The sequence below is a fragment of the Felis catus genome, chromosome B2 (genome assembly GCF_018350175.1).
Source record: "Felis catus isolate Fca126 chromosome B2, F.catus_Fca126_mat1.0, whole genome shotgun sequence".
In the NCBI taxonomy this organism is placed as follows: Eukaryota; Metazoa; Chordata; class Mammalia; order Carnivora; family Felidae; genus Felis; species Felis catus.
Window position 1 is genome coordinate 112082052 of NC_058372.1, and position 25320 is coordinate 112107371.

Genomic DNA, 25320 nt, shown 5'->3' on the forward strand with positions numbered 1-25320 from the left:
CAAAAGAAAGCTCCCCCAAATAGTGCTTATATCATTATGCATACTTTGACCATGACACCTTATCTGCCTTTCTTAATACAAATCACAAGCAGGCTTCTCATAAATAAGTTTTCCAATTTTAGTCTTTTTGTTCAGTGGGTTAGATATGAACAACTTGTTTATTTGTATGTCCACATACGGATGCTTACCTTAGACAATCATGGCACTACTAAAAATCCTGGAGAAGATGCTCATTTGGGCCAGTTCTGTGTCCAGTTAGGTTTATTTATTATGATCATTTAGACATGGGGGTAAATGATGAGTGTTGAGTACAATGCTTTGGATTGATATTTCCCTTGTATTATCCTTGCCTTCATCATCTGTCTGAATACTCACCTACAGACCCTGCCTAGAACACATGAATTCCAATGCTCACAAGTAAAAAAGATCTGAAATTTCTGTCTAATTTCTGTCTAATTTCTCAGAAGGTAAGGCCTGAATTATGGGAGAAGTTTAATGTATAGGTAAACAGGGAAGGGATCTCGGAAAGTGTCTGTTCTTACCTGCTATAGGTCTGCAGTGAAGCATTCTGATAGCAATTTAGTAGCAGGAGGGTATGCTAGCCACGTGCTTGCGAAAATAGGTAAGTTTTCATTCCTAAGAGACTCGGGAAGAACAGAGAAGAGTTTTAGTTCTGTAACTGTGCTGAAAATGGACAGTAGAGATAAGGGCCCAATTTTGGCAACTGGAAAATGAAGGTATTCTTGATGTCAATACGAAGCTGGCCAGCTATATGCTCAGTTTTACTATTTCAAGCCCAAACAGCAAGTGTAGCCAGGGAGCTTCAACAACAGAAGCCTGCAGGGAAACTATGGAAAGGGTTCAGTCTCTGTAAGCAAACTCTCCCACTTCACTACATAAAATAGCAATAAGTCATCACTGAACTAGAGACAGTTAGACTGTAGGCACACCAAATGCCTGAGATTTTTTCCCCTTATTTCTCCTTTTAAACAGTATCTCATTTACTTTTGTGAAGCCCAGCTTGATAGATAGATAGATAGATGATAGATAGATAGATAGATGGACATACTTTAATGCAAAGATTTTTTTTTCCAATGAGAAAGTCTGGACCTTGAAGTTTACGTCTCTGACCCTTTAGTTGTCTAAGCCAGAGGCGCAGGCTGACAGGCTAGCTGGCTGTGCAAACTCGCAGGACACCACTGCCATCTGCTGTGCTGACTAGGAGGTGACAGCAGCCCTGGGAGCAGAGTCGCTTCCTCGGAGCAGCAGGAAGATGGGGACACTCCCACCCCCATGTCGTGGTCACCTAGGGCCACAATCACAAAATACCACATCCTGCATGGCTTAACCAACAGACATATACTTTCTCATGGTCCCAGAGGCTAGAAGTCCAAGATCAAAGTACTGGCAGGTTTGGTTTCAACCGAAACCTCTCCCTTTGCTTGCAGACAGCTGACTTCTCACTTTGCCCTCTGTGTACAGTCTTGCCCCTGGCGTCTCTTCCTTTTCTTAAAAGGACACCAGTCCTGTTGGAGTAGGGCCCCATCCTTATGCCTTCATTTAAAATTAATTGCCTCTTTAAAGGCCCTCCTCCAAATACAATCATATTAGAGGTTAGGCCTTTACCATGTAAATTTGGGGGGAATTTCTTTTGGTAAAGTTTTATATCCAAATCCACACATGCCCCTCTTCTACCTGCCATGCGCGCACACACCATGTGGCTCCTGGACGTTTGACAACCTCTATGGGGCATAGATTGGGGCGAGCAGTGGCTCACTGGCCCGTCTCTCCAGGCTGTAATACTTCCCAGTGTCCTGGCTCCATGCTCTCTAAGGAGTTCCCGGGCAGTGCCTCCTGCCGTGGTGGGGGGTGATCTGCCTTCAGATGAGTAGCTCCTCCCCAGGAAAAAAGCGGGGGGCCTGCTCCAGCGGGTGTGCCTTGACATGTGAACCCTATTCAAGGGAGGCAACCATTGCAATGCACTTTTATGTGTTTGTTCATGAAAAGGCAGTGCTATTTCTTCGGAGGAAAGGCTTTCTCCAGGAAAGCAGGCGACCCTTGCTGAGCCGTCTTTGTGGCAAGGCTCTTTCCTGTGTCATCTGTTGCCAGCCATGCTGAGTTTTCCTTATGACCTCCGCTCCTTTCTATTCTCCTCTACTTGTTCTCTTTTACAAAGTTCTGTGAAAGAGATGAAACATTCCGAGATTCTCGGCCTGGCATGCCTTTTATTATATATGTAGCTCTTCTCTCACTTAATGCTGAGATCTTCTGCACCACAGATGGATGTCCACTTTCCGTGATAGAACGAAAAACTTCTCTCTCTGCCTCATTAGTGCTGTTCGAGGTGACAATTGAAAGGAAGACACGCAGTCATGGAAAATATCACCAACCCAGAACAGATAATAATCACATGATTTCTCAATTTGTATTATGTTTTCTTATAAACTTTGTAGTTAATAGTTAAACCAAAACTAAACACTGGTTCTCTAGAAGATGGATCCATGTTTCTAAGTAATCATATCTTTTCTAAAGGGGATTTGTATTTTTGCAAGTATTATTAAATATTCACATCACCTCTGGAACAATATAGAATATCATCCAAAAATAATACCCTAAAGGGACTTATTTTGAAAAAAAATTGAAAAATGAATTCTAGATGTTTAAACTTATAGACACAGACAAGCACAACCCCACCAACCAAGCAGAAATGCATAAAAACCTGTCCTGAAGTCTCTAAATTCAAGTGGCCTTGGGATAAAAGTCACAATCGATTTATAGAAACGTTCATTTGAAAAGCAAACCACAGGAAATTATTCACTTCTCTGAGGCTAATAATTTTCTGTTATTTTTGTTTGATTTTTCTTCTAAAGGCTGCTGGCCTACACTTCTGTGTATTGAACTCTATTCTATATGTTTTGATCATTTTTCCAGTTTGTCAGGATCATTGAGTTTGAATTCTTTGAACACAATCACACACACTCCCACTTTTGGCTGCAGGTGGCAGCAGGGAGAAACACTTCCCCTTTAAAAAATATTTGTTTCTCCCTGTTTATAAAGAAATGTAAGTTTACTGCAGAATGTATAGAAAATACAAACAACAAAAAAAGAAAATTAGAATGACCCCACGATTCTGAATTATGTTTCTCAGTTAACATTTCTGCATATCATATGGCTCCTAGTCTTTCTTTCTCCTTCCGTCCCTCCTTCCCTTCCTTCCTTCCTTCCTTCCTTCTTTCCTCCCTCCCTCCTTATTTTCTATCTATCTATCTATCCATCTATCTATCTATCCATCTACCCATCTGCCCATCTATGTATCCACCATTCTTTCTATCTGGTTGTTAGGGTCATACTACACATTAGTTGGTAATCTAAGCTTTCTTTCTTGTTATTATAAAGAACTCTTCAAACATAACCTAAGGGGCAGGCAATTAGCAGTTCAAAATAGGTGCCAAGTTCTCAGGCATCACGTTGACAGAGTTATGAGAATGCTGTGTCTGTTTTACTTTTAGAGTATCACACAAAAGCAATCAAATGAAATAATAAAATACTGTTAACATGGTATTGCTTTATCATCTCCTTATAACATTTGTTTTGTGATTTTTCAAGGTGACTTAGTGAAATAATCTTGTCCACATCTACTAGCCTTACATAAAACCCAAACTTGCCATTCATTTCCCCTTCTCTGAACAGAATTACATATTAAAGCCCAGAGCCCCAGATTTTGAATGCTACTAATCTCTAGTTATGCTTTACAGAATCGTAGTGAGGCCAGGGTAAGAGATGTCTGTCACCTTGCTTCTTCCTCAACTCACCCAAGACACAGGAGTTCTACCTTTATTTAATTTTACAACTTCTGATTCTGCTTAAGATTTCTTTTGGATTAGGAATACTGCAGGCTTGAAAATGATCGAAAACTACTGTCTACGGCTCTATTTCAACAGCTTAATTTTGTAGACCCATAAAGATTAAATGACTTGCCCAAGGTCACTGAGCTTATTCTTGAACTTCTGACACCAATACAGCACATATTGACTCTTTCAGGATAAGAGAGTATTAGCCATTGCCCTCAGGGACCACACCTGTCTTGACCACTGCTGTATGCTCAGCATCTAGCAATCCCCAACCTGGAGCAGGACTCAGTAATTATCTGGGAAATAAATGAATGAATCAATCAGCTCTCCACAAACATTTCTTAGACCATTTGGAAACTAGTAAGTGTATGTTGTATCTTCTTAGACTCCAGTTTATTGTAAGTAAATGGGTAATCAGTTATAATAAAGCACTTTTGTCATTTTCTAAGCAAATGGCAGAAAAGAGTGGGGCGGAGACATGCTGCCATATATAAAAATAAAAGGTTGAATAAATGATCAGCACCTGAAACGAATGCCTGCATAGACATATGCTTCCTGTCAATCACATGCAAGTTTCTATCAGAGGCAACAGCATTCCCTAACAGTGAAATACAGTTTTTACATTGTCTTGCTCATTAGTTAGTAGTGGTCTCTTTTTCAGACTACTATTAAATTACTCCCTCTCGTGGTCATTGAAGGGAAAATATATGAGCTTTATTTTTAAATTTTTTAATTATTTTTAAAATTGGATATTCAGGTGAAAGTTGATTCTGATTCCTCAACAGTCACTTCTTATTTTCTATTTTTTTCACAGTGGCTCTCCCATTGTACTATACTGCTTTCCACTCATGCACACACATACATACACACACTCAACATCCACACACTCTCATACACACCTACACACACTATAATCATCTTTAAATAAATTGCATGTTCCCAAGTCAAAAATACGGGGGGAAGGAGATTGATTGATCCCCTACCCTCTGTTGATTCAGATCAGGACCTTGTTTCTAAAGAATAGTGTTAAGGTGACAATATTCAGTCCAGCAAAAAGGATGACATCTTACTGGGGTGTAGTAAAGGATGTATTTTATGCAGAAAATATTTCTGGCTGGGAGAACTGAAGCTTTCTCATACTCTTCAGGTTGTTTTAATCAGCCTCAATAGAAAAGAAAGCCAGAGAGTGTAAGTGGAAGGGAAAGTGGTGACATTTACAGAAATGATTAAAAGAAAAATCTTCCATTTTGATTATTCTGCTTCATCTTCCAATTCTGCAGTACACAGGCCACCTGTAATGGGTATTCCATACTTCTTCCTCACCATCTCTCTGTATTCGCATTGATAATAACATGACAAAGAAGGCAGCTAAGTGGCAGGAAAAAAGCATGCTTTTAGCACCACGGTGTAGATAGACACGCTCACAAAATAAAGTTCCTGGGATCCCACAGTCCCATCTCGAAAGAACAAATGAGAACAAGACAAAGAGCCCGCATAGGAAACTAAGCTCTAAGAGCCCTCCAAAGCTGAGGCGTGCTGGGAAAATAGGCTCCACATTCAAAGTTCGTCTTTTGATAAATGATGCTGGCAGGTGCCCACTTCAGTATGTCCATTTGTGTTTTAGTTTTGGAAGTGGCTTCTAATAGAGACAGAAGGCTGGGCTTAGCTATCTCCTTCTTAACAGCAGGAGGATAAAAAACTCCGCATCTCTGAGGATGGCCACCAGGTATGCAGAACGAAAACATCTGAGCAGAGCAGCCTTATGCATAGCATAGCGTCTGAAAGAGCGCCTTGTCAATAAGGGAACAGAGGGCGAACCCTCAATCCTGCGTGACATTTAAATGAGGCTGCTCTAGCTGCAGAGACTCAGGGAGACCTCTGCTAGGATTGGTTGGCATTGTGTGACAGGGAGTGAAGGAGAAACAAACTTAAAGCTCACAGGAGGTGAGGTTTGTTTAAATAATAGAAAGTAATTAGATTGAAGACAAAAATCAGTGATGGCATTTTATAATTACAATTAATTTAAAGGTTAATTTCCTTTGGTGCTAAAATCTTATTTAAAACATTTACCAGGAAAGGAAATTAGGAAGTTGCTATCAAGAGGCATAGAGAGCTTCTGGGAATCCATGTCTATTATCACTTGAAAATTAGGTTAGGCCCAAAGTGGGAATTTCAATTCATTTTTGTGTATAATAGATGGTGGTCAGGCTCAGAGTCGGTGGAGTTGGCTGGGGCAGGCAGTGCAAGATTTGCATTTTTTGTTTGTTTGTTTATGGGATTAATTGCAAATGTTTCCAACAAAGAAGCCTAGTTTATACATGAACAATCCTGACACAAAAAGAAAATTGGATATGGATTGCTGCCTTTGTAACTAATGAAGTTGATGTTAAGGAATTCCCAAGAGCAGAAAAGCAAAGGAAAGCACATAGTAACATCCATACACTTTCCTCACTGAAGTGAATTGAATGAGGGGACAGTGTTTCTTTTGGGCCCAAACCTGCCGATCCTATTCCCCTCTTCCAGGTCCCACATTTTTTTCTATCCCCCTGTTTTCCAGTTGAGAATCGCCATGACTCAGGTTCCAAATGCTGTGTGTGTGTAAATAGGTAACTATAAAATACATATACTACATATACTCTAGAGTATATACATACATATACTACTCAACAGCTCATCTTCCTGGAAACTTGCCTAGCAAAATCAATGCATAATATGGTAGTAACAGTCAGAGAGAAATAACTCCTTTGCACTAATTTTTCCCATTCACTATGCCTGTGCAGACTTGCTCATTTTAAATATTTTATTGCTACCATTGATATGTAAACCAATCCCAGAAATATGGAAGTGTGCAGAATCCCAGAGCTATGAGCAATATTAACAATCACCTACTTTAATCCCCTCTTTTGACAGTTGAGGAAAGAGACACTTGAATTGACTCGCTCTAAAGTGAAATAGTCATTTAGAGGCAGAACTGGGAATAGAACTTAAATCTCCAGATTTAAATATACTTTCCACACCACTTCACTGCAATAATCAAGATAGATCCTTTCAACACGTATTTATGGAGTAACCACTCTATGATGGGTTCGTGTGTCCATCGCTAGGGATGAGACAGGGAACCAAGCAGATACAGACTTTGCCTTCATGGCTCATAGAGCCCAGGACACAGTTCCCATAAAGAACTACAGTCACTTGTCATGAGAATTCAGGCAAGGGTGGGAGAGGTGTGGTAGTGGAATGCCCCCCCCCCCAGGGGTGTATCATCTAGGTGAGAAGACTAGAAAATTATTCCTTGAGGAAATGACATTTCAGCAGAAATCGAACGGATATATCAGAGGGATATGTAGAATTTAATAAAAATAGGTGTGCCTTGGTTAAACAGAACTACTTTTCCAGTCCATATCGACCAAATGTACACTGTAATTCACACAGGAATAATCTTAAGTGTTTTTAAGGAGCTCAATATACCAAATCTAGTTTCAGCTTTCACAAATATCAATAAAAATGTTAGAATAACCACTGAACATTCTCTTTCCTGAAACTGCTACTATCATTCTAAACAGATGATTAATTTAGACTCAAGAGTTTGATGATTTTCCTTTCTGGAGGATGCAAAATGATGCAAAGATTATGTTAGCGAGGATTATAAATCAAGGAATGCATGTGGGCTTTTTAAAATTTTCTTAAATATGCACAAAAACATAAATGTGCCCACACTCTAATTAAAAGTACTGCATTTAAATGGACTGTGCATTCTAAGTATATGCTGGATGTCACCTGAGAAGACATGCCCAATCATGTCTAACTAGCTCACCTATGGCTCATAATAACTGCTCTCTCCAATTTCAACTGAAAGGCATGTCATATCTCATTGAAAGCATGCTAACAGGGAAGAAAGAAACAAAGACAGGTTAAATCTGATTCATCCAAATGGCATGGCACAAAGTGAGCCCAGGCACCTTGAAGGTGAAGTTTGCTTAGTGATCTCATCCCATTCTGTATGCTCCTCCACATCTATTGAAATTATTAAAGATGCCTGGATACATAATTGTCTGACTCTAGCTTTACAATTTCTTGACCTTCTCAGCACTTGCCACCCTCATTACCACTCACTTCATCTACCCCTTAATTTCCTTCATCAAAGAGGCTAATTTGGATCACCTTCACTGTGGAGAAAGGAAATTTCTCCAAAATCACAAATTTAAAGTTCTCAGCCTGACTATAAACTCCTGGGTTTTTTTTCCCCCTACCTGTTCCCCTGCCTCCCTCCCAGAAAAACTTATCTTCATCTTCAGTTAGGAACTTCCCTCTATGGGAACATTTGTTTTTCTCATTCTTCGGATCTTTCTACTTCTCATCTCTGTGCAGGATTACTCATGGCAGTGATGCCCCCACTGGCCCCCTATCTCCTACCTGGCCTGTATTTGCATCACACTTGGATTTTCAACAACCACGCGTGATGAGGCTCAGGTTCACTTTCTCCACTTCTAATCCTGGGTCACTGCCCATGGCTGGAGAAGGTCCCTAACCATGGCTGGATGCTCTCTCCTGCTCAACGACACCCTCACTCCTTACCACTGACTTCCCTCGGGATCTGCTCCAAACCCAGGCGTGGGTTCTGAACCTAAGCCTAGTACTCAAACCATGAAAATTAAAGTTATCAAACATGAAACCCATCCATTTTTCTCCTAGAACCTGAAAAATTTTCTACACTGGCAAGTATCCTTTTGTCTCCTTGCAACCCTGCTCAAATCTGAGGCACACACAGTCAAAGCTTCTCCTCTCTAGAGTAATCCTTCCACCAACCATTGAGCTCATGCCCTCTGCCCAATCCAAGAGGAGAAGCTGTCAGTGTCTTCATTGTGGCACACTCCACTGAATAGTCCCTTTTGCCTGCATAGAAGCTGAAGCCTCAGAGACCACAAACAAGACTGGTCCCAGCCTCTCTCTGTCCTTTTACAGAATATATGATGTGACTTCCAAAAAATATTTGAAATATGAAAACGCAGTTCTATGTAGTTTCTTTTTAAGTAAAAAATATCTCCCCCCCCTTTTTTTTTTCTATACTAGGTCATACAGGCTTTTCCTGTTGTTTGTCAGACCACCAAAAGAATGCACGGCTGAAGGGTTTCCATAGACTGTCCTCAGCTGTCCTCAGCTTCTGCTGATGACTCAGTACCTGTGTCACCCCACACAATACTCTTGTAAATTCTAATACAGAGTGCTCATCCTCTCCACAAAGAACCCAAATATGCATTTAAAGCATAATTCAAATTGTTCTCTTTGTATAAATCCCTTCCAAAAAGAGATGAGATCCCAAATCTATCCATGGTGTATCTTTAGTATACATATGCCAAGTGCTGCATTTGAGACTTGACTCTCTCAATAACCCTATGAAGTTGGAATCGCTTCATTATTTCCAAGTTAGGGGGGAAGAAAATAAGGCTCAGAGCAATTGTGACCTGCTTGTGGGCATGATGCTGGTAGGTCTTCTGAGTCCAGAGCCCTCCATCTTTACACTACTTTCTTACTTCCCTGTGATGTACAATATTAGAAGACTGTCTGATAGCAAGATCCTGGCGTCAGCAGAAAACCAGCATGTGTTTCTTCAAATCCCCCCTACGGTTCTGCCTTCACTGCAGATGTAGGCAAGAGCTAAAAGACAGAATAGTTTGTCAAGTGGGACTCATATTTTATTTTTTTATTAAGTGTTTAAAACCAAAAGCTTCAAGTGGTTACTCAAACTATTTCTAACTAAAGAAATATTTCTTCTGCTATGACCACATTGTGGTGATTGCTTTTCATGTTCATTCTTTAGTATATGTAAATGTGTCACCAAGTATAAAATATGGAGGATCTGGTTCTAATACAACTAAAAGAGAAACGTGAAAATAGGACCGTAAGAAAATACATTTGCTGGGCAAGGTTAGGAAATGCCACATCTGCAGTGATTTAGCTAATAAGTCTCATTGCATTCAGTGTGTGCTTTGTCTGTCGGAAGTTCTCTGGGCTGTAACGGTTACTTCAGTGACCTTTAAGGCAACAACAAGGTGAGGTAACCCTACAAAGGGTTGTGTTTCCCTCATCAGGAAATAAAAACAGTAGCTCAGAGTCCACTCAGGGATTTTATCCCAGACCAAACACCTTAAGCTCACACAGTAAGCTGAATTGCTGCCCCCAAGGAAGTCTGTGTGGGTGGGAGGTGGTTCTTTTGGATTTGGCCTATGACTGGTTATGCTCTAAATTTCCTTTGTGCAACTGGAGACAAGTACCCTTTAAATTCTCACCTGCAGAGAAAATGGATATACACTCTATTTTCATAGCCCACACAAATTCTTTACTGTCTTTCAATGAGTTCTTCTAAATATTCAGGTGAGCTTTCTATGATCTGCCTTTTAAAATTTCTCCTCATGGTCTTTTCCAGCTCTGTCTCCAAAAGGGAGTATGTTGACTAGGGGCTTTGTCATTAATGACCAAGGTACAATTTTATATTACAATACCTCACTGCCAACATGTATTTTAAAAAGGCAATTTTAGGTTTACTGAACTCAGTGTTGCTGATTAAGAGGTTTAAATAAATGGGAAGTTCACACTAGGGAATGTATTTTAGCAAAGAATATTTATTCAAAAAGCATTTCTCACTTACTTGGTAATTTCTAAATTCTGCTATTATTAATGTTATTAAATCATAGTTATTAAACTGATATGGCTCTTTACTAATTTAAAATAATGGGCCTCCCCATGTCTCCATAGGTCAGTAGAATGAATGTACCCATTTTTCAGATAGGAAAAAACAAGGCAAAGAGAAAATGTAACAATTGCAAAGAAAATGATAACTTTCCTGAGCTATCTTCAGAAGACCAAAAGTAAATCCCTCCGATGAGGCAATGATCAAGCAAGCACAATTTTTATTTTATTTTGTCACCTTCTGCCCCACTGTCTACCTTTGTTATTCTCAGAAAGAGAATAATGTTTTCCTACCAGTAATCAACATTTTCAACCTTTGATAACCTTCATCGATGAATGACTCTCTCACCAGTCACTTTGATGCTAAGGCATGTCTTAGCCTCTTTGCCTCTACTCCTCTAGGCCAAAGGGGCTACAGTGGTGGCTTCTTCCCATTGGTATTCAAAAAAGTTTCTTTTATCTCATAGGACCAAGTATTATAGATCTTCTATAAAAGGTCTTCGCTTTATTATCATTGAAGGTCTTAAGGAAGAAAGAGTAAAAACAGTTGAATTTCACTTAAGAATTTTACCAACATCTTCCATGCTCCAATGATTGTCTTATTTTTTCCTTACAGCCTAGCAGGTCTATAGAGATCATCCCATAAGGACAGTCTTCCATGCACCAAGACACTGTTCCGGGTTCTGGGTTACTGTAGTGAATAGTAGTAAACAGTAAATTTCACGCATCTTACATTAGAGCAAGGGACTTAACAAAGAAACAAGTAGATTACAATATGTCAGGTGGAGAGGAAACACAATAAAGTTGAGTGAGGTGAAGCTAATCTCTGAAATCCCAGCAAATCTCCAACTTGCCTTGCACCAGTTTGAGTTACATTTCTCTTTTTGCATGGATCTCCTGGTCCCTGACACTTGTACCTTACATGCTGTATTTCCAAATGAAGCCAAGCACCAACTCCTTCTTGACATTCTTTTCTGTTATAGGCAACAGCATTCTCCTAGTCAACAAATTTCTGAGTTGACTTTGACTCTTGCCTCTTCCTCTCCTTCCCCCATGTGCAAAAACTTGGCAGGTCACACATTCTCTACCTCTTTCTCCATTATCTTGAACTCATTGTCATCTTTTTTTTTCTCATTCTCCAAATTCTATTTCAGCCCTTCAGTAATTTCTGTTTTTCATATTTTCTGTTAAGTGTTGAAATAACAGACAAAATGCCAAGTGGCTAAAAAGACAACATGCCTCTTTCCTTTGAAAAACACCATAATCAGAGTTATACAAGAGGAGGCTGAGACTATAGTTTTCAGAAGAAAGGATCATTTAAGTGTTTATATGGTTTTGGGGCGCCTGGGTAGCTTGGTCGGTTAAGCATTCAACTTCGGCTCAGGTCATGATCTCACGGTCCGTGAGTTCGAGCCCCGCGTCAGGCTCTGTGCTGACAGCTCAGAGCCTGGAGCCTGTTTCAGATTCTGTGTCTCCCTCTCTCTCTCTGCCCCTCCCCTGTTCATGCTCTGTCTCTCTCTGTCTCAAAAATAAATAACTGTTAAAAAAATTAAAAAAAAATAAATGTTTATATGGTTTTATAGTTCAGAAGAAATGAACTAAACTTTGAAGGATGCTCACACCTTATCTCTTCTTAAAGATATGTTACAGAAAAACCAAGACATCTCATTAGTAACTATTACTGGAAAATCCATCATAGGTGGGTTTTGCTTTGATTATTGCTTTGGTTACTATTTGATTATTGATTATTATAAGAGTACATCTTCTAGCAAGAGCAGAGGAGAGACGCTAGAGAATAAACAACAAAATGAAGCATCTACAACCAATGGAAGACTCAAAGCAAGCACTCAAAAACTCTTGTTAAATGAATAATATAAAAAGAAAACAAAAGCCTAAAGATTTTAGATTTAATCCAAAATCTGATGCAAAACCTTTGATAACCTTCCAGGAATTTACTGGAATGGCATGAGTGAAAAGCAGAAATCACTTTTCAGGATACTTAGGAAGGAAATAGAACACCTCACTTCCAGCCCTGTCCTCAGCTGTTGTGTGTCCCCCAAGCAGTCAAGTAAAACTATATTTATCTGTACAGTGAAGATAATTATTCCCACCCACCTCACAGTAATTTTGCAGAGATAATTAATATCACCTGAAAGGGCTTTAGAAACTATTAAGTATTGTGCAATTGTTTGAAACTTTATTTATTTTTTTGTTTATTTGTTTATTTTGAAAGAGAGAGAGAAGGCACACAAATGAGCATGGTGGGGGGATGGGAGGGGGCAGAGAGAGAGAGAGAGAGAGAGAGAAGTGAGAGAGAATTCCCAACAGGCTGTGCCTGCTGTCAACACAAAGTCTGGTGTGGGGTTCAAACTCACCAACCATGAGATCTTGACCTGAGCCAAAATCAGGAGTCGGACGCTTAACCGCCTGAGCCACCCAGCACCCCGGAACTTTATTTTTATTTTCAGGAATTAAGGAGATTCCAGAGGAATAACAGGTACACTTTTCTAAATAATGCAGAGATAAACTACGAACCAAACATCTAGATGCCATCACAATTACTTGGAAAAGGACCTGTCAGATGTTTCATGACCCTTACTTCTCAGAAAAGTTTCATAGCATGTAGCACCACTTTATAGAGTTGATAAATGTGATTATGTAAAAGAAAAGGAAAATAGACCAAAGCGGTATTAACAGTATTCTAAAAATGTAAGTTAACCCCAGTGACTCATTTTTTTGAAAAAGAAAAAAATAGTTTCTTCTACTTCTTTTTTTCACCCATGTGACACCACAAGGAGTTCCATATGTGGTTGAAGCATCATCTGGAAAAGAAGAGCAAGGAATCACATCTACCTACACTGACCACCGTAATATTAACTATAGTGGTTGGTTGGATCCAGCTTATTTCTATTCCTCTCCCTCAAGTCTTTAGGAAGACTTCCAAACAATTACTGGGAATGAATGCATGTGGAAATTGGCCTTACATAATTTACTTGGCTGTGAACTAAAGCATGTTTATAAAATATGCCCTTTGATTGTTGCTTAAATTTGAATGCCTCCCTCATAAGTGAAATGGTAAAAATCCATCGTGGCTACATTTAGATCCTCTTCTTTTTCATCTTGGTTCTGAATCACCTGCTGTTGGATCCTTTTTTATGGCTCCAGACGATCTGAACGATCAGAAAAATGGCAATCCTTCCATCAGAGTTTTTATGTGATCCTCCCCACATGGGGAGTTGTAAGCCAGCACTACCAACCCCTACACCAGATGGCTAATGAAAGCAAGCCCTAGACAAGTCAACACTGTTCACAACACATACTAAGAACACACCTCATTTCCCTTCTGGCCTTTTCTCATGTCTTAGGAAGGTCTACATTGCTCCCAACTCAAGCTTTGTTTTCCATTTTTGGTCCTGATTCTATCCATTGGACTTGAAAATTCATCTTGGTTTCTTTTAGTTATCCTTTGATTGTAGAGTGACTACAATCTTTGGTTTGAATTTTTTTTTCAACGTTTATTTATTTTTGGGACAGAGAGAGACAGAGCATGAACGGGGGAGGGACAGAGAGAGAGGGAGACACAGAATCGGAAACAGGCTCCAGGCTCTGAGCCATCAGCCCAGAGCCTGACGCGGGGCTCAAACTCACGGACCGCGAGATCATGACCTGGCTGAAGTCGGACGCTTAACCGACTGTACAATCTTTGGTTTGTAACTACCGTCTGACCTTTTCTGCTATCCATCTCAAACTCCTGGAAACAAGCCCAAGAAATATTTCAAAATACCAATAACAATAACAATAAACCTGAGTTTAACTCGGATCTCAATTTCAGTGGAAGAGACACTAACCAGGAAATTCTAACACTGTGAATACCTCTCAGTAAACTAGTCCTTAATCAAGTTTCAATGTTGACAAGAGAAAACCCAAATAAAAGGGAATTTAGGCACTGTCTGAAATTAATTTCCAATCATAGACAATAATTTCTCAAAATACAAACCTTAAATATAGTTGACATTCAATTATTGTATAGCTTTTCTGGTACCCTTTATATTAGCTAATGTATGCATACAGGCAATTCAGGAAACAAAGGAGGTTCCTTCTCTTAATTCATCTTCTGGTATGGTTCCATCGTTATCCCAAATTAACCATTTTCTGTTTCTCTTTCTCCTACACTGCATGGCTTAAAAGATTTATAAAGAAAATCCTGAATTTTTTCAGGGGCTTTTAATTTTCTTCCTCCACACCATATGTCTCACCCAGGGCTCTACATTCCTTATTTTATTTTATCCTTATACTAATTGTATGAAATAAGTATTTTAATTCCTGTTTTAAGAAATGTTAAATGATATGTCTGTGGTTACACAGCTGGCAAGTGGTCAAAGCAGTATTTGAACCTTGATCCTTTTAACACCATGGCCTTTGTTCTTATACTATTCCACTTTTGATAAGAAGAGAAATTCATCCTAGAAAAATGTGTTCTCAAGATAAAAAGAAATGAGATATTAAACCATGAAAAACATGAAACGACCTTACAGACACATTACTAAGTGAAATAAGACAATCGGGAAAGGTTCCAGTACTGTATCAATCCCACTCTGTGACATTCTAGAAAAGGCAAGCCTATGGAAACAGTACAAAGATCAGTGGTTGCTAGAGATTGGGGAAGGGATGGATAAAGGCAGAGCACAGAGGATTTTTAGGGCAGCAAAATGATTCTGTATGAGACTAACACTGTGGAGGCAGGTCATTATACATTCATCAAAAAACGTAGTTTAAAACACCAAATGTGAACCCTAATGTAAACTCTGGACTTTGGGTGATAACGATGTGTCAGTGTAAATTCATCAGTTGTAATCATGTACCACTCTGGTGAGGGATGTTACTAGTGGCAGAGTTTGTTGGAGGGGCTATATAGGAACTCTTTGTACTTTCTGCTTAATTTTGCTATAAACTTAAAACAACTCTAAAAAATAAAATCTATTAAAAAATATTTCCCCATTATATAAACAGACATCATGGACTTTATGTTACTTCATACATTGCTCCAATTTCTACCTGTAGCACCTGAATCTCACAGTTGAGGGGGGGAGAAAGAGAACAAAAACTAGTCAAAGCTAAACCAATAGAATATGACTCTAGAACAAGTAAAGATATCCACACGCATCCTATTTCAGTCTCTATATCCCTTTCTCTCTCCTATCATCTGTCTTGCCAGCTTTTCATCGGTTTGCCTCTTTTATCCCTACCACACAGCCTTTAAGTCCAGGAGCAGAAAAGAAAAAAATAAACACAAAACTTTTTCCCAGTATTCTTAGTATTCACTGTTTCATCGATCTGTGGGCAAGAATTCAGACAGGGCACCATGAGAATGGCTTTTCTTTGATCTCAGGGGCCTCAGCTGGGAAGACTCTATGACTGGGTTGACTAAGCAGCTTGAAGCTGGAATCATTTGGAGGCATTTTCTCTCACATGTCCAGGCTATCAGCGGGAACCTCAGCTAGCCTATCAGTCAAAATACACATACCATTGGCTTCTTCATTGATCTTTTCACATGGACTTGTTTGGGCACAGTGGCTGTGTTCTAAACATCTCAAAAGACAATAGGGAAATGTGTGACATCTCTATGATCTGGCCTTGAAAGCCACATAGTTTCATTTCTACCATATTCATTAAAGCAGCCACTAAGTTCTACCCAGGTTCAAGTGGAAAGGACACAGACCAAAATCACCAGAAGGGAGGAGTGTCAAGGCCACAGTGTAAGCAGATATGAAATAGGAGATATTATTACAGCCATTTTGGGTAATTTTGTTATATGTTATTATATTTTAAATATCGAAGTATGTATTGCATTTGAATGTTTGGTTAAACTTTGCTCTACATCTTTATTTCTGATTGCCTATTTCAGATTATAAAACACATAATGGCAGGCACAACCATGTTGAATTAATTTACACAAGCTCCATCATAGCACCTTGTACTTGACAATCATAGTATATAATATCATTACTAGTGCTGCAATTGCTGATAGGTACATGCACTTAAGCGATCATTATTCTTTACATTTGTAATGTGTTGCAGAAAATCTCCACACTAACCAAAAAAGACATACAGCATCTTTACTCTGCAAGTGAATTTTGTTATTCCAATTAGGTCTTGGTTGCTTGAGAAGAGTACATAATTTCTTCTCCCAAGTGAATAGATTCTTGTAAAGCAATAATTGAATCTCACAATTGAGGGGGGAAATATCACTACCCTGAAGGAACTGTTTTCCTCCACAATTAGTCACTTAGGTTTTAATAGATTATTAAGCGGTTTATATTAGTAATCTGTGTGAGATCTTGATCATGAATGCTAAACTCTTTTGAAAAGTTAACTAATGAAAGCAATTGTCCCTTTTCAGTTGATTTCATAGGTGGCTTTGATTCTTATGGCTATCAAGGGCCTCAGAAGACATCTCATTTACAACTACAGCCTATGTACATGTAAGTACTTTATTTTGGAGGTAGTCTACGATACTACAAGATGATTAAGTAAGCACTGTCATGGTGCAAAATAGATGGCATGCAGCTTTCCTTCAACTACATACTTCCAGTATTTTCTCTTCTATTAATGTTGTTTTGGCTGGGATAATTCTAATAACATTTTCTTCATAATTCATTTTTAAATTTAACTTATCAGAAATGCCATCTCTAAAGTTACTTTTAGTCTTATATAAAGTATCACCTACATAGCTAAAAAGCCTTTATTAATATTTCTTTGAATACTTTATTAATACTTCTTTGAATGACCCAAAAGTTATATATTTTGAAAATGATATAACATTATGGGTAGTTATATGCAACTATATATAAACTATGTGTTCTGGTTTTCCCAGGAGAGTCTCAGTTTACATAGGTTGTCCTGGTATAGTTATTACCAGTACCTCTTCTTACTCTCAAAAGTATTCTCATTTGGATGATAAATGATAGGCTATATATAGTTATATATAGTATAACCCTATAGTTATATATAGTGTTAAAAAAACTGAGCAATAATATTCTTTATTCTTTTTCTGATGTGAAGTGAAAATTACGCCAGAAGAGTAACACTGAAATTTATCAGACCCTTAACTCTAGCACTCAAGAGGGCAGACATACAATCAGAGCCTGATTTTTATATCTGTGTTTAGGCAAATTCCCTTGGATAACAACTGATAACAAATTCTATATATCAGCATCAAGTGATATGCTGAATTGCAAGCGAAGATCAAAATAGAAAGTAAGATTCCAATTCATTTTGAAATGTGAGCTTCTCTCTTTGAAGATATGTGTTTGTCGTCATTGTCCTCCACCATTGAATCATTTTGCCTTTTAGTATTGTTAATGTCTAGGATGATAAATGGATTTGGAGTATTTCTCTTCCAAGAGATTAAAGTAATCTTTATACACCTCCTTGTAAGCTTCTCTTTAAAAGGGGAACGATCTGTGCATCATGCCTGCGCTTTTCTTTGGAAGTATTTGGCAATACCACCCACAAAAAAGACCTGATCTGTTCAGAAATCCACCAATACTATATGCATTCAAAGCCTTCCCTCTGCAAACAGTGCATCACACAATCTCTTTTGTATCCCCATAACCACTGCCCTAAATCAGCGTTCATTACCTTACGTTTTCCTGTCTCTTTCTAATTTTAGTACCTCTGTCCCGTCTTCCATGTGGCTGCCAAATTACTCTTCCCAAAGTACCACTTTGACTCTTTCCCCTCCTTGTCCCCAAACTATCAGTTAATCCCTATTACCTACTAAACAAAGTCCTCATTGCTTACCGTAGCTTACAAGTATCCTCTGACCTGGCCCCAATATCTTGCTGAAATATTCTCTCTTCTCTTCGACCCTTAACAACTTTTGACTCCCAACCATATGCAGCTGATGCTAGGAGATACTGGGAAAGTGTAATAATTAATAAGAGCTGGCTCCTGTCCTGATGAATCTTATAATCTATTGAGGGCATTAGTAGTCTGCCATCTTACCCATTTTTTGCCGGTGAAACTAGAACTCTTGCTTTCCACCAATATGACATGTGTTTCTCTAGTTGCCCATGCTGTTCTCTTGACACCAAACATATTTTTTTCCAAGATGAAATGCCACTATCTTTCAAATTATATCTTAAAATATATATTTTAGGGAAGAGTTTTAAACCTCTTTTTCCTCTGATACTTCTCTTTTTTTTTTCTTTTGCCTAGCACTATACTTGCTTTCTGTTTAGACCAAAATTTCCTGTCCTCCCAGGAAGACTTGATAGCTCACACAAAAAGTAAAATTATAAACCCTTTAAGTTCTTTACCACTCTTCCCTATATTGTATCACAGCTTTATATAAAGTGTTCTCTTAAAACATAAAGGCAAAGCAATACAGGACAGTGGTTAAGAGGACCTAGAAGGCAGAGTACTAGAGATGAAATTCTTTATGACCTTGGACATACAACTTGATTTGAATAACTTTAATTATTCTCATCAAATCTAAGTCTCCTTACCTGCAAAAGAGAGATGATAGCACATGTACTTCATATAATTATTTTGAATTTATAAGTATATAAGACGTAAAACATGCCACATGGTAAATGCTTAAGAAACATAACTTAGTAGTACTGGGAACAATGCTTATGTGAACCAATATTACTCATGAAAAGACTTTATCGAATCAGAAATCAATATACTATACAATATAATATATAATACACTATATTTCATAGTATACGAAGGGATTTCCTCTGGAAACAGTAGATTACATATAATATCCACCCAAATAACATGCAACGATATGTGCTCAAGAGTAGACCAGAACATCTACAAAGCTTGTAATTGCTTGTTTCTGACAATATCACATAGCATTTCTTCATCATGTAACACTTCATTGTGTTTATGAATATGAATGATCAGTAAATATGATCAAGCTATAATAAGTTACATGTAACCACATATATAGGATTAGCTATCTTAGAGAATGCTAATTATACATAATCAAGTATATTGTTTCAAATCAGGCATCCATAATTCTAATGTCTTCAAAAAGTGGACCCTGCATATTTAATATCCATCATTAAATTCCTGAGGACCAAACTTACCATGATTTTATTAAATAGAAGACTTTAAATGACAAGCGAAAAGTAATAAAAAATATTATTTTCTTCCTTACTGCCTGGGAACACTAAAATTATGTAAGAAGTTTCAAGTCTCACTGCTCATGAAAAAAGTTGAATGTTCCATGGCATTCAGATTTAGGAAGTTAGAATTAATTGCATATAACAAATCACTAGTCAAAATACTACCACTGCCCCTTCTACAAAACATCCCCTTACCGGACTTCAAGTTCTACAACACTGAGATTTTATTTTACAGATGAGGAAACTGGAGGAAGAGAAAGGAAAACAAAGGTCACACAACCTGTTAGTTGTGCCACCCCCAATTATCAACCAGTTTTCCTAACCCCTTAGTTCAGTGTTCTTTCCAAACTCTTAGACCTGTGAGTTTGCTCTGGCATTCATTATATTTTCTGATTTTTAATGTACTTAGTTGTACTTCTCACACTAACTTGGCTGCCATACCTCCAAACATGCCTGCACCCCTCCCTTTCTCTGCAACCAACTATCCTCTTCTGATTTTACATTATGCAGTAGCCTTCAACATGGTAGCCTTCAGAACCACTCATTTGACAGCCATCGCCTATTCAAACCCTGTGAAAAACCAAAAGTGACTCATGCATAAATTTCACCCCTGCTGAGAGGAAGGGACCCGAACATCTCCTATGTCTTTGTCCTTTAGGGAGTAGCTTTTCCTGTCAACCTGCCATAATAAGTCTCATAAAGTAAGAGTAATTCAACATCATGGTCCGGTTCAAGCACTTTCACTATATTATATAGCAACTGGAAATAAAAGCTGTTCCTTAGAAGGAACGCAAATGCTTAAAAAAGTAATGTGCAGTTTTAGCTGTGGGATTTCCATTATGCCCAGCAAATCCGTGGCTAAGAGCTTTGAAAACACTGCCCTGACTGACTTCCATTCACAGCCACGTTCCAGTTCCTACAGTCATTGAATAGACAGCCCTCTCTTTTTTAGTTAAGTTGGGAGAATGTTCTGTAATTCTTTAGATTATCTATCATCCATCCTAAAAGAAAAGGTTTTCATTAATTTGTTTCTTATGGTTTGGTAAACTTCTTTGAAACAAATAATAGCCATGAAGCCCCCTCACAAAAACATTCCCATGTCCACAGGTTAATTTTCTAACAAAGTAGCTGTTTTGACTACCACTGACCTATGTGCCATCGCCAGTAGAGATGTGTTTGGGCTCCCACAGTATAAACTGTGAGAATATCCCATGGTATATTAGCAACATTTGAAAACACTGCATTCTTTTTGGCAGCCTAATTGTATAGCAATACATATTCATTTCATTTGTCCCCAGAAATGGATTTTAAATTATCATAAGTGGCCACTTTACCCAAGAGGTTACAGAGGAAAAAGAAACGGAGAGGAAAGTTGTCTCATTTTAAGCACAATTTGGGCTTGGACTTTTTTGTGTTTAATTTTTGCTTGTTCTTGTGCTTGGAGAGGTGAGAAAGATTCTGGGCTCTCCCCCTTGATTAAAAACAACTTTTCTTTCTCTCTCTTTCTCTCTACCAGGTCAAAATAATACAGATGGCCTCAGTATGTCAGCTCCTGGACCTTTCAAAGAACTTGTTTTGCAGTGGCCTCCTGCATTTTATGAAGAGCAAGAAGCAACTGAGTTTAAATATATATACATGTTAACAGAACAAACATAAAGCCTCTACATACACTGAGACACACACACACACACACACACACACACGCACGCACACACACACAGAGGCACATACTAATTCCTCTTGGCCTCCTCTTTCTAACTGAAACAAATATGCAGGACACTCCCATCTTGGATTTCCTGAAAGTAGGCTTCTTTCTCCCAGGCCTTTGGAAAGTTCATAAGGAGATGTGTTGGTGCCCTCTGCTGGCCGTCACTAACTACTCTGCAGCCCAGCCAGTCGGCCTCTGTGAGCTGCAAAGTCATCCAGGGCACATTAGTTTGACAGCCCTGTCTTCTGCACTCCATACGTCTTGATAGCACCACGGCTACGTAGGCAATGTAATTGCAAAAACAAACAAAACATGCCATGATGACCTTGTAACCGAAGTCCGAAATGGCAGGTTGTTTGCCCTAAAGGCTATACCGTACATACTTGCCTTAACCCACCTAAGTTGTGCGCCCGAGTCTCAGTGCAGACCTCCCCAAGTCACTTCCTTTAGGCTAACACACTGCTATTAATTCCGAACGAGTTTGAGTCTGTGTGTTTCACGTCAAGAAACAGGACTGCATAGCTCAGCAGCTCAGTGTGTCTGTGTACAAAAACTGCCAGCTGTCAGCAAAGTGCTTTATCATTGAACCTCCATGGTGGCCAAAAACAGACAAGTGACAATAACAACAACAACAATAATCATGTTCTTTATAATTCTTAAATATGGTCTTCTGAAGGGGTTGGGTGGGACAAAGTAAAATTTATTAATCTACTAAACTCAATCTACTGGAAGCAGAGAACAGAAATGGCTTAACTCACTGATTTTATTTACTGCACTCTAGGTGCTTTTATAAGTATCTACAAATGTCTTTTACTAACACAGAAACAGCTGTGGATTTCTATCAACAGAGGCCAACTGAATATGTATTAGCTATGTTTACTCTTTTATATCTAATTCAAATGGAAGACCCTACGTAGGTGAACTTTTTTTCCTAACTTCAGCGTACGAGATTATTTTTTGGGTGGGCGGGGGGAGCAATAGTTACCTTGGTGAAATATTTGAGATCTCTTTGTGGTATTTGGGGGATCTGTTGTGTGTTAGAGTGTATTTTAATCCTCCTGTATTATTGTGGCAGAAAAACTGTGCTGTTAACGTAGTTGGCAACAAGATGCCTTTGGAAACTTAATAGTAGGTCAATGTGTTTATGGAATATTCTGAATTCCTAGGAAATTTTGTTCTATATACTCAAGCATTATTTGGTTTTCATTAGTGGGAAACATAATTAGCTCAGGCTTATCAGGAACTCCGAAGAGTCATGTTTTTTCTTGGATCCACCTGAGATGCTAAAATCAATTTTTTTAAAACTAATACCACATCCTTCAGTGCAGTGAAATTGAGACTTGAAAAGTTACAAATTGGCATGGAGCAATGTTTTCTCTCTTGGTTTCTATGTAGTTTCTTCAGTTCTTGGGTTAACCTACTTTGGACCTTAGCCCATCCAGATCTACATAAACCAGCCCCATTACTGTGTTTGCATGGATGTCTGTGAAATACACACATATACATTCAAAAACAATAAAGGAACAAAGGTTATATTGGAACATAAACTAAAAAAAAAAAAAAAAAAAAAAAAGGTTCCAGCACTTGTGCTTGAATTTTCTCAGTGGCTTGTATATGTTTGTCCATACATACATGTATAAAATAAATAATTGCAAACATGTCAGTGAAACCTCATATGATGATTTTATAGTGACATGCATGTTTAATGTAGGAGAAAAATATTTACCAATTTATTGTCCTCTGATTCTTAAAATTTAAATACTCTACATGCCAGAAACTATTCTAATGTGACTATTAACGTGAAAATTAAAATGAGGTTTCACTGTACATTCATGCTGTGATGAGATTCCACCTTATAGGACATGTATATGGATAGAGATTTAAGTGCACAGAGAACAAGCCCTCATATTCCTGCTTTAAGTTGCAGCCAAGCTACCACTTAATCACTACTATCATCACCACCAAAATTTTCAAAACCAGTTGTTGACTACTAAAGAGTAATTCGTGGACAGGTCTTCTTTTGGGAGCAGTGAGCACAGTAGTGTGATTATATCTGGAAAACCATCTGAGTTGTACAGCTGATTCCTCCTCAAAATCCGGTGAAGAATGCTATTTTTCTAGGCTGAGCTTTTGTTATAAACCTAATATTCAGAAGGCAAGAGTTACAATCCTGATGTGTCTTTTTTTTTTTTTGCGTTTGTTAATTCTGAATGTATTTTTAACAGAGTGATTTTTTTGACTTACTAGTGTAATTTGCATTTTAAAAATAAATGGAAAAACAATTAAGCTTCTGAGCCATCCCTGAAAGCCCCTCCTTCTCACAGTGTATCTGATTATATCATTGACAAGGAAAACCTATTAAATTTACATGAAGGCAACGCTGATGTTCTGTGCTATGCAGGAATGGATATGTCAGCAATAAAAAGAAATTGCCAGGTCATGGCACCATGTTAGCTCAGTCATAGGTAGCACGCACTTTCATTATCCCCTAACACTAAGGGATCTTTTACAAGACTGCCTGGAATAGACTTGCTGTCATTTGGAGAACTTTTTTTTTTCCTTTCAATCTGGAATTTAGAGTTAGCATCAGGCTAAGAGCTGACAGAGGTGTTAGGGCACTCTGTTAAAAACCTTTGCTTAACATAGGTGGGTTTTTTTCTTTTTTTAAAGGTCAAATTATTTAAAATAAAATTATTTAGAATACTCATTTAGTCATTGCTCCTTTGAGGACCAATCGTTGACAACACTATAAGTGAACCATGTTGGGGTAGGGTAGGCAAGCAGAAAAGATTCACCCAAGGAATTTATGATTGCGTAACCATAATTTCAGCTGAGGTTCACTGTGTAGCTGAAAGGGAGAGAGGTAGACGGATCAGGCTTGGGCTGTCTCAGGCTTGGGCTGCTGTTGGGGCTCTTTCATTGCACAGCCCCCAGAAGCCAAAATGCAGAAATCGATTGAAAATAAAAAAGGCTTTGAGGCAACATTCCAAGAAGCTGAAGATCAACTTGTAGAATTTGACATCCTGGCCACACGGTGAGTCTTGGGAATGATGAAGCCTGTTTTTACTTTTGTTCCCTGTGTGAAAGGTGTGTTGATATGGTTCATTGTGGATGACTGGCAGGATGTTGCTTCATACTGTGAGGTCAAATACACACATCTCAGTTGCAAAAAAAGGGATAAAAGTTAATAAAGCAACTATATATATATATATATATATATATATATCCTAAAGAAAAGATTCCCACCTCTGGAGTTCTCAAATAAGGTGTGCATTTGGTAAGTAATAAATATTATTTGTTGATGGCACCAAGATCTTCATTTATAACTGTTGAAATCCTAATCTCTAATACAGTGAAAGAAATAGCCAACATTCCATTATACTATAACAAATGGGTCATAAACTCAGAAATACAAGCTCATTTTATGTAGGTCACATTACAGAACAAACTTTTGAGATCCAAACCCATTTATTGTAGAGACAGTAAGCTAAGGCCCACAGAGATCAAGAAATTACTCAAGACTACCATTTATTGTGAAAATGCAAATCACTCACCATTCTACAACAAATTCCTGTATGCGTACTCTGACCAGAATAGAATAAATCAAATCCCAGGCAATGGGATTTGTCAACTGACCCTGGACTGTTAAATCAGAATGAACCCTGATAAGGAAGACTCTAAGATAGTATAAGATCATGAAATGTGTCTGAATTATTGTGTATTAGGTTCAATATAGTCTCAATGTTAAATATGTTTTATTATCTTACAGTTTTTTATACACCAAAACTCATACCCACATGTAAATGTCGTCGACAAATTATGTTTGTTTTCAAGGTTTAGAAGTTTTTCTGTTATTTCTCGTATAATGTATTTGTGAATAGTTAATATTAGAGAGATTGAGATTACTTGAACTGTTTCATCATGAAAATACTTA

At 38.2% G+C, this 25320-nt stretch overlaps 1 protein-coding gene across 6 annotated transcripts in view; it reads left to right on the plus strand.

Annotated features, from left to right (window-relative positions):
* The window catches only part of NKAIN2 (sodium/potassium transporting ATPase interacting 2), a 987104-nt gene extending 963432 nt beyond the window's left edge, over positions 1-23672 (plus strand). For 4 of the 6 annotated variants that reach the window (XR_006598252.1, XR_006598253.1, XR_002742432.2 and 1 more), the window contains 3 exons: positions 16939-17020; positions 17707-17795; positions 21195-23672. Coding sequence is in view for 2 of the 6 variants with exons in the window: in XM_045057984.1 (XP_044913919.1) it covers positions 16939-17020; positions 17707-17731 (107 nt within the window). In the remaining 4 variants the exon portion in view is untranslated. Of the gene's footprint in view, positions 1-16938; positions 17021-17706; positions 17800-21194 lie in introns of those variants that run through there. The other 2 variants (XM_045057985.1, XM_045057984.1) reach the window with 2 other exon arrangements.
* Positions 23673-25320: the final 1648 nt, after the last annotated feature.